At 45.1% G+C, this 18,725-nt stretch overlaps 1 protein-coding gene across 15 annotated transcripts in view; it reads left to right on the forward strand.

The window, feature by feature from the left end:
• GRIP1 (glutamate receptor interacting protein 1) overlaps positions 1 to 18,725 on the forward strand; it is an 871,453-nt gene that overhangs the window by 275,140 nt on the left and 577,588 nt on the right. For 5 of the 15 annotated variants that reach the window (XM_063927521.1, XM_063927523.1, XM_063927522.1 and 2 more), the window contains exon 1: positions 14,458 to 14,909. The exons of 2 other annotated variants lie outside the window; for them this stretch is intronic. In XM_063927521.1, the coding sequence (XP_063783591.1) occupies positions 14,777 to 14,909 (133 nt within the window). In that variant the 5' untranslated portion in view covers positions 14,458 to 14,776. Of the gene's footprint in view, positions 1 to 14,457; positions 14,910 to 18,725 lie in introns of those variants that run through there. 8 more of the 15 variants (XM_063927529.1, XM_063927533.1, XM_063927537.1 and 5 more) reach the window with 3 other exon arrangements.

Here is an 18,725-nt window from a genome sequence, read left to right on the forward strand (position 1 = left end):
ACACCCCCGGATAGAGCTTTGCTGTGCCGACCTGACAGCCCCGTCCTGGAGGGGGCAACCAGAAAGTCGGCAACTATGGTTACTGTTAGGGCAGATATGTGCAGTGCAACAAGATGAATGTTTCATACTGAAGAATGTTTCTAGATAAAAAATACTTCAAAAGAATAATCTTTACAGAATAAACATTGTGAGAAATGCTTTGATTCCTGAGATGAAAGGGTCATGCCTGAGGACATCAGCAAAGATTGGGACTGTACTGTACTTTCTCATAACAATAATACTAATAGAGACCACAACACTGCAGACTGCAGGGTTCTCAAATAACACAGGGTAAATCAGCAATACAACTTTGATTACTAATATGGCAGTGGCAGAAGATGTTTTTCCATGAAGGAATCTCATCCATTTAAAGGACATCAGTATAATTTGAAACCTATTATTAACGTGGGCAGTTTTCCATACTCAGGGAAATATTTTAGGGCTCCTACTAAAATGTACTTGGCTACCACACCCCACTTCAAGCTTCACAATGTCATGTATTGCAGGCATTGTACAGCAGGGTGGGCATGCTAGGATGAGTCCTATGTACCCCACACTCTGCAATCGCTCAGAGGGAACCAGTAAAATGTAGGCAGGCATGAAGTGTTCCTAGATACTATATTTTTGTAATTTGCTGAACCCTACTAGCTGCAACTAAGTGCAAAGTGCATGTTTTTAATGTAACATAGTAACATAGTATCTGAGGTTGAAAAAAGACAATTGTCCATCGAGTTCAACCTATTTGTGGTCTCCTATGCATGATGATTTGACTAAAATTTCTGACTGATGCTGCTGTCAGCCGTTGCATTTTATCCCTATTTATAGTAACTATAATGCATGACTATGCACCAAACCCCTGGATATCCTTATCCATTAGGAATTTATCTAACCCATTCTTAAAGGTGTTGACAGATTCCGCCAATGTTAGTGTCAATGTCACCAATAGTACATTTTATGGACTTTCACTGCACAATAGTGATTTGTATTATTGTCTTGTTCACTAGACCTTTTTGTTGTTCTTTATGAATTGAAGTTTTTAGGTTTTTTTTAGCATTGCATTTGGAGAATTAAACTGAGAAAGTCCTAAGGCGACTGGGACTACATCTGGCTATCAGATTTAGAAGTTTATTCATAAAGCAGTGAAAATAGTGGAGAAACAGACCAGTGGAGAAGTTGCTTGTGGCAACCAATCAGCATCTTCCTTGCAATTTAGAGAATGTACTTGATAAAGGCTTCCTTCAAAGCTGATTGGTTGCTATGGGCAACTTCTCCACTGGTCCTTTTCTCCACTCTTTTCACTGCTTTATGAATAGACCCCTTAAGCCGTTATCCAGTTACCAACAATCATTTACCGCAGGTAATTGTATCGCCGATGGCTATCCTATTGTGCCCCCAAAAAGCCGCGCGAGACATGTCTTATCAGGGATTTTGTTTCACCTGCTTCAGGCAGGCGAAACAAAATCTATTCTACAGGATACATTCCAAAAAGATTTCTCACAAATTAGTTCATTCTCCACATCCACCATGCGCTTGGTGTGTAGTTTAGTGAGCTGCAGTAAGCTATCAGTTGGCTTATATGCATAGTACTACGGTATAAATTAGCGGTAAAAAATCATCGGGTTCAAAAAAATGTAAGTTTTTTGCAATTTTTTCCAATGTTTCACTGATATTTGATTACCGGCTTGCCTATTAGGTTGCCAGTAAAAAAAAAAAACTTGTTCTTGCGAACAACACAGGTTCAGTGAAACCTGTGTGTTTTCGCATTCACGACCCTGAAAAGCCATGACTTCTTAAAACAAACCTTTTATAATAAAAAAAAACTATTTTTTTATTCAAAATGTTTAATGTCAATGGCATGTCCAGTGCTAATGCTTAACTTGTGTGTGTGTGTGTGTGTGTGTGTGTTACTCAGAAAAGTACTTTTACATTTTACATTTTGTATTACTATACAGATTTATTTAATTATAAGTAATAAGTAGGGCTAATGCTTTACATAAACATGTTCTTATTTTCAGTGTCATCTATATCTGAGTGTACTTTGTGTGTATTAATTATGTTTAGTCTATCTACATATATTCAGATGTATAGGAATAATAAGCTGTAAAGTACTGGTATTATTGAAAGATGTAAAATAAATCAAGTCACAGTCTAATAACATTAATGTTAGAGAGCATTAAAACATGGTTGATCAAGGGGGTCGATTCTATTCGGCAACTAATGAATAGCGCCGGGAATTAGCTCCCGACGCTATTCAATTCAGCAACTAATTACCTGCAATTGTCGGGAATTCTTCTCTCATCCCCGGGGGATGAGAAGAGAAACCCGACAAAAGTGCTGCCTCGCGGCCGGCGCGAGGCTGATTCTGTCGGGAATCAGCCTCGCGCCGGGGAGTTAAGTCGGAGAATGCCCGTTCTCCCGACAATTCAACCTGTTTTGTCGGCGAGAACGGGCCATCGCCGACGTAACTAGTTGCTGAATTGAATAGCGTCGGGAGCTAATTCCCGGCGCTATTCATTAGTTGCCGAATAGAATCGACCCCAAGGTTTCTAATACATGATTCAATTTATTTTTTCATTAAAACAGTAATGCTAAAAAAAAAACTGATTTAAAGAAAAAGTGTTTGTTTTTTTTAGAACTGTTTTTATTCCAGCCCTGAATATGAGCATTCAGTCTTGTTGCGTATACAGTAATATGTTGCGTAAACCTGATTGCATATCAGTTACCATGGACAATAACAGTAAGTTGTAAACATGGTGCTGTAGAAGAGACAATTTTAGGGGTACCCAATTGGTAACTTCCAGACTGTACTGAATTGTAAACTTAAAAAAACTGATAGTAGGTAAAGAATACTACACGTCTTGGGGAAAAGGTGTGAGACATACGTTCAAATCATATAAGGAGCCTGGTTATAATAAGTGTTGTTGGTGATTTAAATTTAGGTTAATTCTTACTCATTTTAGAAGGCAGAAATGATAAACTCCTTATTTAATTTTGATAGTTTACCATTCCACCCACTGTGTTTTTCCCTCTATCATGTTGCTTACTGGCTGCTGAGAATTGGTCTTGCTGGACTTGGCTTGAGCAGTTACAGTAGATCTGAAGATATGATGAAAATTACCTTGTTAGTCATCTGTTAATAGGAAAAGGATTCTGCCCTATTTTTGGCGAATACATTTAAGAGCTAATTGTAGGTCATTGGTGTACAGTAGCTAAGATTTGTGACCGTTAAGTGCCAAGGAAAGGCTGACATTTTAGAGATACAAAGCAACATGTGCACAGACCGTACTTAATATTGTCACCATTCCATCCGCCTTCAGATCATATATGCAAGCTCAGTATTCGTCTCTTGGTATATACTAAAATAATGAGACATTCTTACCAGGATACTGAAAATAACATTATAATAGCAATAGTCAATTATATTGTAATTTGTGGATCCTGGTGAAGCCTTCTGATTGTTGTGCTTGGAGAGGTTCTTTGAATATTAAACATCATATATACTGTCCTTGGCACAACACCAGAAGCTTCTTATCTATATTCCTGATCAACTGTTAAGTGAAATTGAAGAGCGTTTATTTGAATAGTGTTTGTGAATAAAGATGTGCAAAATTTCTGGGGGGTTGGTATGTATGTATGTATATGTATATATATATATATATATATATATATATATATATATACACACCCCTGTGTGTGTGTGTGTGTGTGTGTGTGTGTGTGTGTCTCTCTCTCTCTCTCTCTCTATATATATATATATATATATATATATATATATAGATAGAGTAGTGGGAGTATGGCGCCAACTTTACAGTTTAAAAAAATATAATATAACCAGGGGTGTAGACACTCCTTTAAGGGTAAAAGGTGTCAGCTGACCCCAGAAAATAGGCAGTGATAAGCTGGGTATACCTCAGTTGACCTTCCATTTTCAAGATAAGCACCTTTCTCTTATCTGAAATATATTTTTATATCTTTATTGTTCCAGATATGTTTTTATATTTTTTATGTGCTAATCAGCCTGAATTTATGTTTTAATCAATCAAAACCACCCCTTTTTTATTCCATCCAACCTTTTTTGTATTTTTAGTAAAATGTCTGTTTTATAATAAATACCCCCCCATTTTTTAGAAATACGTATTGCATCATTCTTCATATATATATCCTTTAAGTGTAGACACTGTTAGTATATATATATATATATATATATATATATATATATATACATACACCCCTGTGTGTGTGTGTGTGTGTGTCTCTCTCTCTCTCTCTCTATATATATATATATATATATATATATATATATATATACACTGCTCAAAAAAATAGAGGGAACACTTAAACACAATGTAACTCCAAGTCAATCACACTTCTGTGAAATCAAACTGTCCACTTAGGAAGCAACACTGATTGACAATCAATTTCACATGCTGTTGTGCAAATGGAATAGACAACAGATGGAAATTATAGGCAATTACCAAGACACCCCCAATAAAGGAGTTGTTCTTCAGGTGGTGACCACAGACCACTTCTCAGCTCCTATGCTTTCTGGATGATATTTTGGTCACTTTTGAAAGCTGGCGGTGTTTTCACTCTAGTGGTAGCATGAGACTGAGTCTACAACCCACACAAGTGGCTCAGGTAGTGCAGCTCATCCAGGATGGCACATCAATGCGAGCTGTGGCAAGAAGGTTTGCTGTGTCTGTCAGCGTAGTGTCCAGAGCATGGAGGCGCTACCAGGAGACAGGCCAGTACATCAGGAGACGTGGAGGAGGCCGTAGGAGGGCAACAACCCAGCAGCAGGACCGCTACCTCCGCCTTTGTGCAAGGAGGAACAGGAGGAGCACTGCCAGAGCCCTGCAAAATGACCTCCAGCAAGCCACAAATGTGCATGTGTCTACTCAAATGATCAGATACAGACTCCATGAGGGTGGTATGAGGGCCCGACGTCCACAGGTGGGGGTTGTGCTTACAGCCCAACACCGTGCAGGATGTTTGGCATTTGCCAGAGAACACCAAGATTGTCAAATTCGCCACTGGCGCCCTGTGCTCTTCACAGATGAAAGCAGGTTCTCACTGAGCACATGTGACAGACGTGACAGAGTCTGGAAACGCCAAGGAGAACGTTCTGCTGCCTGCAACATCCTCCAGCATGACCGGTATGGCAGTGGGTCAGTAATGGTGTGGGGTGGCATTTCTTTGGGGGGGCCGCACAGCCCTCCATGTGCTCGCCAGAGGTAGCCTGACTGCCATTAGGTACCGAGATGAGGTCCTCAGACCCCTTGTGAGGCCATATGCTGGTGCGGTTGGCCCTGGGTTCCTCCTAATGCAAGACAATGCTAGACCTCATGTGGCTGGAGTGTGTCAGCAGTTCCTGCAAGACGAAGGCATTGATGCTATGGACTGGCCGCCCGTTCCCCAGACCTGAATCCAATTGAGCACATCTGGGACATCATGTCTCGCTCCATCCACCAACGCCACATTGCACCACAGACTGTCCAGGAGTTGGCGGATGCTTTAGTCCAGGTCTGGGAGGAGATCCCTCAGGAGACCATCCGCCACCTCATCAGGAGCATGCCCAGGCGTTGTAGTGAGGTCATACAGGCACGTGGAGGCCACACACACTACTGAGCCTCATTTTGACTTGTTTTAAGGACATTACATCAAAGTTGGATCAGCCTGTAGTGTGTTTTTCCACTTTAATTTTGTGTGAGACTCCAAATCTTATTTTCTCTAACGTCCTTGAGGATGCTGGGACTCCGTAAGGACCATGGGGATTATACCAAAGCTCCCAAATGGGCGGGAGAGTGCGGATGACTCTGCAGCACCGATTGAGCAAACAGGAGTTCCTCCTCAGCCAGGGTATCAAACTTATAGAACTTTGCAAAGGTGTTTGAACCCGACCAAGTAGCAGCTCGGCATAGTTGTAGTGCCGAGACCCCTCGGGCAGCCGCCCAAGACGAGCCCACCTTCCTAGTGGAATGGGCCTTGACCGATTTTGGTAACGGCAATCCAGCTGTAGAATGCGCCTGCTGAATCGTTGCAGATCCAGCGAGCAATAGTCTGCTTCGAAGCAGGGGCGCCAACATTGTTGGCTGCATATAGGACAAACAGTGCTTCTGTTTTTCTGACTCTAGCCGTTCTGGCCACCTAAATTTTCAAAGCCCTGACTACATCAAGGGACTCGGAATCCTACAAGTCTCGCGTAGCCACAGGCACCACAATAGGTCGGTTCATATGAAAAGATGACACCACCTTAGGCAAGAATTGAGGACGGGTCCGCAATTCCGCTCTATCCATATGGAAAACCAGATAGGGGCTTTTATGAGACAAAGCCGCCAATTCCGACACTCGCTTAGCCGAAGCCAAGGCTAATAACATGACCACCTTCCAAGTGAGATATTTTAACTCCACCGTTTGAAGTGGTTCAAACCAGTGCGACTTAAGGAAACAACACCACGTTAAGGTCCCAAGGTGCCACCGGAGGTATAAAAGGAGGCTGAATATGCAGCACTCCCTTCACAAAAGTCTGTACTTCTGGGAGAGAAGCCAATTCTTTTTGAAAGAAAATGGATAAGGCTGAAATCTGAACTTTAATGGAGCCTAATTTTAGGCCCAAATTCACTCCAGTCTGTAGGAAGTGAAGGAAACGGCCCAGATGGAATTCTTCCGTAGGAGCATTCCTGGCCTCACACCAAGAAACATATTTTCGCCATATATGGTGATAATGTTTAGCTGTCACGTCCTTCCTAGCCTTTATCAGCGTAGGAATGACCTCATCCGGAATGCCTTTTTCCGCTAGGATCCTGCGTTCAACCGCCATGCCGTCAAACGCAGCCATGGTAAGTCTTGGAACAGACAGGGCCCCTGTTGCAACAGGTCCTGTCGTAGAGGAAGAGGTCACGGATCTTCTGTGAGCATTTCCAGCAGATCCGGATACCAGTTCCTTCGTGGCCAATCTGGAACAATGAGAATTGTTCTCACTCCTCTTTTTCTTATTATTCTCAACACCTTGGCTATGAGAGGAAGAGGAGGAAACACATAGACCGACTGGAACACCCACGGTGTCACTAGGGCGTCTACAGCTACCGCCTGAGGGTCTTTTGATCTGGCGCAATACCTCTGTAGCTTTTTGTTGAGGCGGGACGCCATCATGTCTATCTGGGGCAGTCCCTACTGACTTGCAATCTGTGCGAAGACTTCCTGATGAAGTCCCCACTCTCCTGGATGCAGGTCGTGTCTGCTGAGGAAGTCTGCTTCCCAGTTGTCCACTCCCGGAATGAACACTGCTGACAGTGCGCTTACATGATTTTTCCGCCCAGCGAAGAATCCTGGTGGCTTCCGCCATTGCCACTCTGCTCCTTGTGCCGCCTTGGCGGTTTGCATGAGCCACTGCGGTGATGTTGTCTGACTGGATCAGAACTGGTTGGTCGCGAAGTAAGGTCTCCGCTTGACGTAGGGCGTTGTATATGGCCCTCAGTTCCAGGATGTTGATGTGAAGACAAGTCTCTTGACTTGACCAAAGACCTTGGAAGTTTCTTCCCTGTGTGACTGCTCCCCAACCTCGGAGGCTCACGTCCGTGGTCACCAGGATCCAGTCCTGAATGCCGAACCTGCGGCCTTCTAGAAGGTGAGCACTCTGCAGCCACCACAGGAGAGATACCCTGGCTCTGGGGGACAGGGTGATCAACTGATGAATTTGTAGATGTGACCCGGACCACTTGTCCAGTAGGTCCCATTGGAAAGTCCTCGCATGGAACCTGCCGAAGGGAATGGCTTCGTATGATGCCACCATCTTTCCAAGGACTCGAGTGCAGTGATGCACTGACACCTGTCTTGGCTTCAATAGGTTCCTGACCAGAGTCATGAGTTCCTGAGCTTTTTCTATCGGAAGATAAACCCTTTTCTGGTCTGTATCCAGAATCATGCCCTAGAAGGTCAGACGAGTCGTAGGAACCAACTGCGACTTCGGGATATTGAGAATCCAGCCGTGTTGCTGTAACTTCTTCAGTGAAAGTGAGACGCTGTTCAGCAACTGATCTCTCGATCTCGCTTTTATCAGGAGATCATCCAAGTACGGGATAATTTTGACACCTTGCTTGCGCAGGAGCACCATCATTTCCGCCATTACCTTGGTGAAAATCCTCGGGGCCGTGGAAAGCCCAAACGGCAACGTCTGAAATTGGTAATGACAATCCTGTACCGCAAATCTCAGGTACGCCTGATGAGGTGGATAAAGTCAGAATCCGTGTCGGTATCTGTGTCTACTATTTGGGATAGTGGGCGCTTTTGAGACCCCGAAGGTCCCTGCGACATAGGGACAGACATGGGTTGACTCCCTGGCTTCAGCTTTGTCTAATCTTTTGTGCAATAAATTTACATTAGCACTTAAAACATTCCACATATCCATCCAGTCAGGTGTCGGCGTTGTCGACGGAGACACCACATTCATTTGCTCCCCCTCCTCCCTAGGAGAGCCTTCTACCTCAGACATGTCGACACACGCGTACTGACACACCACACACTCAGGGAAACCTCTTATCTGAAGACAGTTCCCCCACAAGGCCCTTTGGAGAGACAGAGAGAGAGTATGCCAGCACACACCCAGCGCTATATGACCCAGGAAAAAACACAATAAATATATGTTTACCCAGTAGCGCTGTTTTATATATATATATATATATATATATATATATATATATATATGCGCCGAATTATGTGCCCCCCCCTTCTTTAAAACCCTCTTTCACCGTGGAATAAGCAGGGGAGAGTCCGGGGAGCTTCCTCTCAGCGCTGTGCTGTGGAGAAAATGGCGCTGGTGAGTGCTGAGGGAGAAGCCCCGCCCCCTCGGCGGTGGGCTTCTGTCCCGCTCAAATATACTAAAAAACTGGCGGGGGCTCTTTTATATATACAGTGCCCAGCTGTGTATATATATATATATATATATATATATATATATATATATTTTTTTTTTTTTTTTTTGCCAAAGAGAGGTTCATATGCTGCCCAGGGCGCCCCCCCCCCCCCCCCCCTGCGCCCTGCACTCTTACAGTGACTGCCGTGTGTGAGGTGTTTGGGAGCAATGGCGCACAGCTTTACTGCTGTGCGTTACCTCAGTGAAGATCATGAAGTCTTCTGCCGCCTCTGAAGTCTTCTTTTCTTCTCATACTCACCCGGCTTCTATCTTCCGGTTCTGCGAGGAGGACGGCGGCGCGGCTCTGGGACGAACGGCGAGGGTGAGACCTGCGTACCGATCCCTCTGGAGCTAATGGTGTCCAGTAGCCTAAGAAACAGAGCCTAGCATTAAAGTAGGTCTGTTTCTCTCCCCTCAGTCCCTCGATGCAGGGAGTCTGTTGCCAGTAGGCTCCCTGAAAATAAAAAACCTAACAAATATACTTTCTGACAGGAAACTCAGGAGAGCTCCCTGTAATGCACCCAGTCTCCTCTGGGCACAGTAGTAAACTGAGGTCTGGAGGATGGGTATAGAGGGAGGAGCCAGTGCACACCCATAACTAAAGTCTTTCTTAAAGTGCCCATGTCTCCTGCGGAGCCCGTCTATCCCCATGGTCCTTACGGAGTCCCCAGCATCCTCTAGGACGTAAGAGAAAAAAAGGCATAGCTTGCCGGCGTTTCATTGCCACGCAGGACACTTTTCTCAAGGCTGTTTTTCTCCACAGCATACGGCCTTGAGAAAAGCGTCTTGCGTAGAATTATGTAATATGGAGATGCTCCATGTATTTTCTGACCAGACCTATAACAGGGGGACTTCTTTCCTCATGTGCCTTTCCTTTTCTTATTTTCTTACTTACACTATCTTGTACTCCACACTCTATAGGTCTGCAAACTCGGTCCTCATTACCCCACACAGTGCATGTTTTCCAGGTCTCCTCACAGAATCACAAGTGAAATAATTAACTCCACCTGCGGACCTTTTAAAATGTTTCTGTGAGTAATTAATACACCTGTGCATCTGCTGGGTTACCTGCAAAACATGCACTGTGTGGGGTCCTGAGGACAGAGTTTGCAGACCTATGCCATACTCCCTTTGATGGCACCTAACCCCGGGTTTTCTATACCTGTCCTATATTGTCTTGTACTGTAAGTGCTGTTTTCTTGTTTGCTCATTTGATTATGTACTGTGTAATGGGCGCTGCGGATCCCTTGTGGCGCCATATAAAGGATAATAATAATAAGATCCTATTGGACTACTTTAGTAAAGCATAAGCGTTTCACTTACTATATGCTTAGTTTTTGAGATTTTGATTTCTGAACTTTTTGATCAATTTGAGCAGAAAAATATTAAACCTAAATACTTAGGATCCTTTTTAATTCTGCCCTTACAATATGTAAAGACTGCTGTTTCCACATGTTTAAAGGCAGAATTAAGTACCACTTAAATGTACCGATTAGGAACTCCTGTTTTCCATCCGCTCCAGAAGCAGCCGACCCCCATAGTTTTCGATGGGATGGTATTTAACAAGTTCTGTAAGCTTTGTGGATCTTGCCTGTGTGGGATAAAGCTATCTTGTAGGTAATGGTATGGCATTAGCTCATTCTTACAATTAGGCTGCCCTGCCAGAGGGTATCCAGACTCTAGGTCAACACCTATTGGTCGACATTGAGTAGGTCGACACACAAAATAGGTCAACACGACCATTAGGTCGACATGAACAAGGTCGACTTGGAAAAAGGTCGACATGAGTTTAAATGTTTTTTTTTTTTTTTACTTTTTCATACTTTATGATCCATGTGGACTATAATTGGGAACGGTAACCTGTGCCGAGCGTAGCGGCAGCAGAGCGAGGCACCTTGTCCGAAGCATGGTGAGCGGACACGGTGCACTAACTGGGGTTTCCCGTCACTTTACGAAGAAAACAACACCAAAACCCCCCATAAAAAACTCATGTCTACCCTTTTCCATGTCGACCTTGTTCATGTCGACCCATTTCCTGTGTCGACCTAGTCACCGTCGACCTAATGGGTGTCGACCCTGAGTCCCATACCCCTGCCAGAGAGGGATCTTGTGATCTCTTTCTGGTGGGCTGAAGAAGGTCTAATATCAATTCATTATAAGTTCATTTGAGGTTTAGATTTGTTTCTGGTACAGTGTGCATGTAATTCTGTTTTATAATGTTTATGTGATTTTCATTATACTTGTTCCTTAAGGCATCATATTTAAGAGCAAATTCTATTTTAGTTTCTTTCAGATTCACAAAGGGCACGATTCAATTCGAAGAGAGTTGAATAGTGCCGGGAAATAGCTCCTGGGGCTATTCAATACAGTGCAGTGGTAAAGGCCAGTACTCACCGGCAGATATGGGAAGAGAGGTGTGCTGAGCGAACCGCTCAGCACACATCTTTCCCCCCGCTCAGCACAGCACGATGTGTACTGAGACTGCAGGGGGAGACGGGGGGCCGCTCATTTCACCCAGCGGGTGAAGTGAGCGACCTGCTAGATTGGTCTGCATGCAGGCCAATCTAGCACCAGCGATAGCAACGCGCAGGGCTGCGCATCGCTATCGCTGTGAGGGGTAGACACGGAGTGATCGCTGTCGGGAGAACTGTGTCCGACTTAAGTGCCCGGCGCGCCGTTGTTACCGCTAAGGACACCCCTCCTGGGGGGGTGTCGGGTGTCACACAGCGCTGTATTTAATAGCCCCAGGAGCTAATTCCCAGCGCTATTCAACTCTCTTTGAATTGAATCATGCCCAAAGTGTATATAGTAAGTCCAAACATTCTATAGTAACTGATAGTTGCGTTGCAACAGCTATATGTAATTGTCACATCAATTTCTGTTCACACCGCAGAAAAGTGGATAGGCTGTAGAAGGTGCATAACCTACCAGCACGTGTTACCATGTCCGTTTTTATGTGGAAATCTGTGGTTCAATGAATAAATCAAATTGCTTATGCTATTTTAGAATGTCTCTTTACATGAGAGTTTTAATTGGCTACAAATCACAAGACAGAATTACCTTCTGACCCAGAAATGATTTAAAAAAACTTGAATCAGCAATACAGTATTTATACCAAAGTATAGTTCATCCAATACCATTATATAAGATTTATTTTTATAAAAGAGACAGATACAGAAATGCTTTTATCAATCAATAAAATGAATTGCCGTTTACAGTTTAACCACTTAACTGGCTGATTTTCTTTACTCCAAAGAGCCACTCAGAAATTGTCAGGTTTTTTATTTTTTTTAATTTAAGTTTATAATGTATTTTTTAATAACCTATAATATTTGCTGGAAATAGATAACCAGCAGCAATAGATCCTCAAGGTAATTACCCCCTATCAGTAATAGATTCCCAGTTGCATTATGAGGCTCATTCAGATGTGGGTGTTCTTGCTGCTGCCGTTGATCTCTTTTGCCATATGCAATTGTGACTGTATGCTAATATGGGCAGACACTAACCTGAGCATAGGAATGCCCACTGCTGTCACATCATTTCCATCCAACAGTGTATAATTGCTGATACATTGATGCCATCCTTCACAAATCGGGTTATGTCGGAGAGTCTGTGTCCCTCTGCAGATGCACAGGCTGAGCTGCTCTAGCGGGACGCAGAGGACTTGCCAGTAATAAGATCGCAACTGCTAATTTATGCATGCCCAGAAAACGGCGTCTGAATGGCCATGACATGTTTGAGTTTACCCAATCACTCCCCATTACCACCCCCATATGCTGTCTGCCTTTCACTCACTTTGGGACTAATTCCTCAGTGCAATCACAATTCACTCACGGCGCATGCGCACTGGGGCTCAGATGCTTGAGCAGTAAGAAAACATTGACCGATGTGCATACAATAGCCACCTTGCGACTGCACCTGAATGAGCCTCTATCTCCCCACTCAGTGGTGTCCATAGTACACCCACTATGCCTCTCCCTTGGCAAGTAATGCTTATTTAGGGCTTTACCCACCCCTTGCCTTCCGTGTAGCAAAAGCTCATCCTCCCCCCTCCCCCCTCCCCATTGCAGTTACACCTCCCGCTCCTCTATCAACCAGAGGGGTGATCTTCAGTATGCCGGCTGTCGGGATCCCGGCACACAGTATACGGGCGCCGGGATCCCGACAGCCGGCATACCGACACTTATTCTCCCGCGTGGGGGTCCACGACCCCCCTGGCGGGAGAATAAAATAGAGTGGCGCGCTAAGCGTGCCACCATGCCCGCAAGGGGCTCATTTGCGCTCGCCACACTGTCGGTCGGGCTCCCGGCGCCGGTATGCTGGTCGCCGGGAGCCCGACCGCCGGCATACCATACTACACCCCAACCAGAGTGCAGTGGAGTGATTGCTAAAGGAGACTGAACATCTGTCCCTCCTGCTGCAGTTGATCTCTGCACTCTTTTTTTGGGTTGCGTGGCCCTGGAAATATTGTCCAAATGGAAAGACAAAGTGATGAAACAATATAAACAATCATAAACTCTAATATCACAGATTGGTTTGAAAAAATTAAAAGAAAAAAAGATTGGCATTTCGGTAACCTTAAACTACAGAAAAGATTAAGGTTTAGGAATGGCCTTAAGCTGGGTAGACAAAAAGCGACATATCGGCCAATCCAGCGAACGGCCGATACAGTATATCGTGAGCCTGTCGACCTGTGAGGACGATTCAATTGTTTTACACCGCGGCTACCACTAGAGTGTGCAAAACATAGCAATTCATTTGTTGGTCCGTTTAGATGCCCGGTAGCTGCAGGGATTACATTTTTCTCTCTCGCAGTGTCCTGAGGTGCAAGTAAAAATGTGCGATCACTTGGCGCTTTGGGCATCCGAATGGGAGTTTGGACTCCCAACGCTGGACTTTAGACGGGTTTAGCCATTTTTTACGAGGCTAAACAGTCTGTTTGGGCACGATATGCATGTTACCACACACAAACAGCCTCTTCCTTTCAATCACCTTGCAAATGCCCGTGCGTTCGGATTTTCTACACCATCCCGCCGCTGACCGGCGTTGTTGTCCGACGTGCATGCGCATTGCGGTGCATACGCAGTTAGGACCTGAAAACACACAGCAGGAATCAGATCTGAATTACCCCCAATGTTACCTGCTACAGATCTGCACCTATAGTGCTACAGTATATGCCAGTAGTAAATACAGTAGTCAGCAGGCAAGTAAGCCATAGACCCGTTACTCTGTCTCCCCGCATGAGTGCTGGCAGGTCACTGCTGCCCTGTAGCTGCCATCACTGTAGTAGTGCTATTGTTGTGCTGCGTGGGCTGTACCACTCCTCAGCTCCTAATGTCGTTTCTAGGGGGGCGAGTGTGTTGCGGCGGGGACTAGGCTTCAATTTCATCTCCAGCCCCCCAACAATGCCTATGAGGGGGCTGCTGGGACCTGGCTCCTGCTCTGCAGCACAATGGTTCAGCCCTGACAGCAAGGCGTCTCCCTCCAGCCCCCTCTACCAATGATGGAGGGAGGAGGGAGCGGGGAGAGACATGTCAGTGAGGGGACACCGGCTCTCACATTCATACTCAGCAGCATCGGCAGCAACTTTCCTACACTCCGCATCCCGCCGCACTGCCGTGGAGACCTGCCGCCGTCGCCGGGGAGATGAGGGACATGCGCCGTGCCCGGGGCACACAGTGACAGCCAGGTGCGCACAGGAGCTCGCCCATACACACACACAAACACACACGCCAGTGACAGCAGCAGCTCCCCAGCGGGCGCTCACACTCCGCCCTGCAACCACCGTCTCACCCATCCCGCCGGGCACCGGCACAGAGAGCAAGCATGGAGCGCTTCCTGGGCTTCGTCAGGCAGATCCGCAGATCCAGGCGGAGGAAAGGCAAAAAGTACCGGCCGGAGGAGGATTACCATGAGGGCTACGAGGACGTGTATTACTATGCATCCGAGCATCTCCGAAGTAAGCAGCGCTACATGTCCGTGCCGCTACTACAGTGCAGAGCAGGGCTGGGGCTGCTCACCTGGCACTAGCCGGCAGTAGCCTGTACACACCACAGCCTGGCAGCGCTATTGTACCCACACACAGCATCAGGCGGCGTCTGTACTGCAGCTCTCTTCTGCTGCTGCCTCCTGAACTACTGGAGGCAAAGTTACTCCCCTCACATTGCTGCACTGTGGGTACTGTCACCCTGCGCCCACCTGTCAGAGCGGCACTCTGCCCTACACAATGCCATTCTTACATACTGTACTTTACTATGTACTTTATTCACATCAGGCATTCCCAACATTTGTCCTTATGGCACGACACAATATTTTAAACTATGTGAACGTTTCCGATGGGGACGACACATTATTTAAAAAGTGCCCTGTGTATGGCTGATAATGACGGCGTTTGTCGTCTCTTCAACATGCAGAAAGATCTGAGGAGGTGGCGAACGATGCCACGCTGTCGATTGTAGCATGGTCCCGCTCCCATCCCCGCCACCGTTGTTCGTCATTGTCAGCATCGGCAAGTGTGTGTATATTTGCCAATGCTAGGTCCCATCGCTAGCGATGTGTCTCGGGAGGACACATTACGCTATGTGTGGGCACCATAACAGTGCGAGTTTTAGTGACATCCAGGCTTCACTACACATGGTGAAATCAAAATAACTGAGGAACTAATTGTCACCTGTGCTGAAGCCTGGATATCACGAAAACCTGGGCTGTTAGTGTGCCTTGAGGACTGAGATTGGGAATGTCTGCTATAAATGACTGCACAGGATTATAAAATCTAATATCCTTTCCTGTTCAGGTTTATTTGTGGGGCATCTGTTAAATTTCCCTTTTTGGCTGAAAAATCACTGATTTATAATGTAAATATATAGGGGATGGCGTATACTACATAACCTGCCTGCCGTGGTATTATTCATTCTATGCACAAAACAAATGCTTGGCATGGTTGTTGTAGTGAAGGTAGAACTCTACTGATGATATTATAAGGTGTGTACACACGGTGAGATTTATTCTTGAGATTTTGATCCTTGCTAGATCGGTGTACTATCTAGTTCATCTCACATGTCAATGACATCTCACATAAGCCAAAATCTCACATAAGCCAAAATCGTAAGCACACATAGTCCATATCTCAAGAAAAGTTAGTCAAAATCTGTCCTATCTGGGCTCCGGGGAGTTCAAGGGAAATCGCAAGTAAAAATCGAACATAGCAAGGATCTCACCGTGTGTACACATAAGGGGAGCAATTCCTATGTTGGGATTATCTGGCATATCTGTCACTCCCATGTTCTTTCAGCCAGTGTCAGCCTTGTCCCTTTAGTTCAGCAATGCCTGAGGAGACAGTGACAAGAAAACTACAGGCCATGCAGCACGCACGGAGCTTGGTGTGTCACTTTGCGTTATGTGCACACTGCTGACAGTCCGCTTTCCTGCACACACTGTAAGATTTGATGATGGAAAAAGTCACTGGATGATCACTGCACTCACCAAGGCTGTGCCATAAATAATTTTATTGGGAAAATGAGAAGGAAACACAAACTTTGTGTACAATCCTGAGCTATTGTAATCTGTTCTGTCAGAACTCTATGTAATTGGGGGCAGAGAGCATTTGTGATCTCTTGAACACATTAATGGCCTATATAGTGTTCTACTTTTATAACATTTGAATAAAGTTATTACATTCAAGAGCAGGCAATTCCGTTGTGCTGAACTACAACTTTTAGGATGGATATTAATCAAAGCTTGGAGAGTGATATAACTGTGGCTCCTGTCTTTTTTTTTCAAATACAGCCTGTAAAATGTAAGGCAGATAATGATTAGCTAGTACGTTATCTCCTAATTTAATCTTTCTCCAAGCTTTGATAAATACCCCGTACTGTAAGTGTCTTACTATTGTATCACTATTATTCTGCTATGTGTCCCATGTTAGCTGGACTGGTTTACATTCATATTCCATTAAGTGATTTCATATACTTATGCGTGTTACTGTATTGCTATGTTTTTTTTTTTTCTGTCACTATGGGCAAGTAAAGGTTTAAAGAGCTACTCTGTGCTAAATTGATACTAACACTAAGGGGGCTATTCAAATGTTTGTGAGGCGGAGAATACTAATGGGCGTCTATCAGAGCTATTCAAATGTTGCTCACATCAGACGCCCATTAGCCTCATCAGTCACAATTCAGCTCGCACCTCCAGAGGCTTGGTTGTTTTGGCGACCAAACAGAACTTTCCCGATTGCGCCCATTAGTTTAGACAGGTTTTGCCGCTTTATGTGGCTAAACCCTGTTTAACTGGGAGCGTCAAGCACAATAATTAAAGGGTGCCCAGAACAATTGAATAGCAACAATAGGCGCCCTTTAATTATTGCCAAAGAACAAACATTTAAATAGCCCCGTAAGATTAGATATGTTTTTTTAAATCAATTATACTTTGAAAATGAAAAAATAAACAAAACACCATCATTGTACTTTTCTCATCATGGATGTGATATACTAAGCATCACATCCTTCTCATCACTTATCGTGTACATACGAGTATGATTGCAAAGTATTGTTCTTCTGATAAGAGCTGTCCTTTGTGATCACTGGACATCTGGGTTTAGGACGTAGGAGTCTTTCTGCGCATGCCCAGAGTGACATGAGGGGTGCTGGGAATTTGCGAAGAGAAGCCCATAGGCTTCTATTGGGTAACACCAACTACATATGGTGATGTATTTGGTATCTGGTGTATAGATCTACACTAAAAGTCTACAGTCAATAGGTCTACCACTAATGTAGACATGCATTAGGTCGACAGGGATGACACACATACAGTATGGTAGACACAAGTTTTTTTATTTTTTTCAACTTTTTCATACTTTACCATCCATGTGGACTATGATTGAGAATAGTAACCTGTGCTGAGCGCAGCGAGCGACGCAGTACACTAATGGGGCTTGTTAGTGGCAGGAAAGTGACAAAACACCCCCCAAAACATAAAGTATCTACCTTTTTTGTGTCAACAATTTGCATGTCAACCTTTTGACCCTGGCGACCATTTTTACGGTCTACCTATTCTATGTCTTTTGAACCTGTCGACCTGATGCATGTCTACCCTTAGTGGTAGACCTATTGACTGTATACTTTCTTTCTCTAACGTCCTAAGTGGATGCTGGGGACTCCGTAAGGACCATGGGGAATAGCGGCTCCGCAGGAGACTGGGCACATCTAAAGAAAGCTTTAGGACTATCTGGTGTGCACTGGCTCCTCCCCCTATGACCCCCCTCCAAGCCTCAGTTAGATCTCTGTGCCCGAACGAGAAGGGTGCACACTAGGGGCTCTCCTGAGCTTCTTAGTGAAAGTTTTAGTTTAGGTTTTTTATTTTCAGTGAGACCTGCTGGCAACAGGCTCACTGCATCGAGGGACTAAGGGGAGAAGAAGCGAACTCACCTGCGTGCAGAGTGGATTGGGCTTCTTAGGCTACTGGACATTAGCTCCAGAGGGACAATCACAGGCCCAGCTTGGATGGGTCCCAGAGCCGCGCCGCCGGCCCCCTTACAGAGCCAGAAGGCAGAAGAGGTCCGGAAAATCGGCGGCAGAAGACGTCCTGTCTTCAACAAGGTAGCACACAGCACTGCAGCTGTGCGCCATTGCTCTCGGCACACTTCACACTCCGGTCACTGAGGGTGCAGGGCGCTGGGGGGGGGGCGCCCTGAGACGCAATAAAAAACACCTTGGATGGCAAAAAATGCATCACATGTAGCTCCTGGGCTATATGGATGCATTTAACCCCTGCCAGAATA

Source organism: Pseudophryne corroboree, chromosome 6 (assembly GCF_028390025.1).
Source record: "Pseudophryne corroboree isolate aPseCor3 chromosome 6, aPseCor3.hap2, whole genome shotgun sequence".
Lineage (NCBI taxonomy): Eukaryota > Metazoa > Chordata > Amphibia > Anura > Myobatrachidae > Pseudophryne > Pseudophryne corroboree.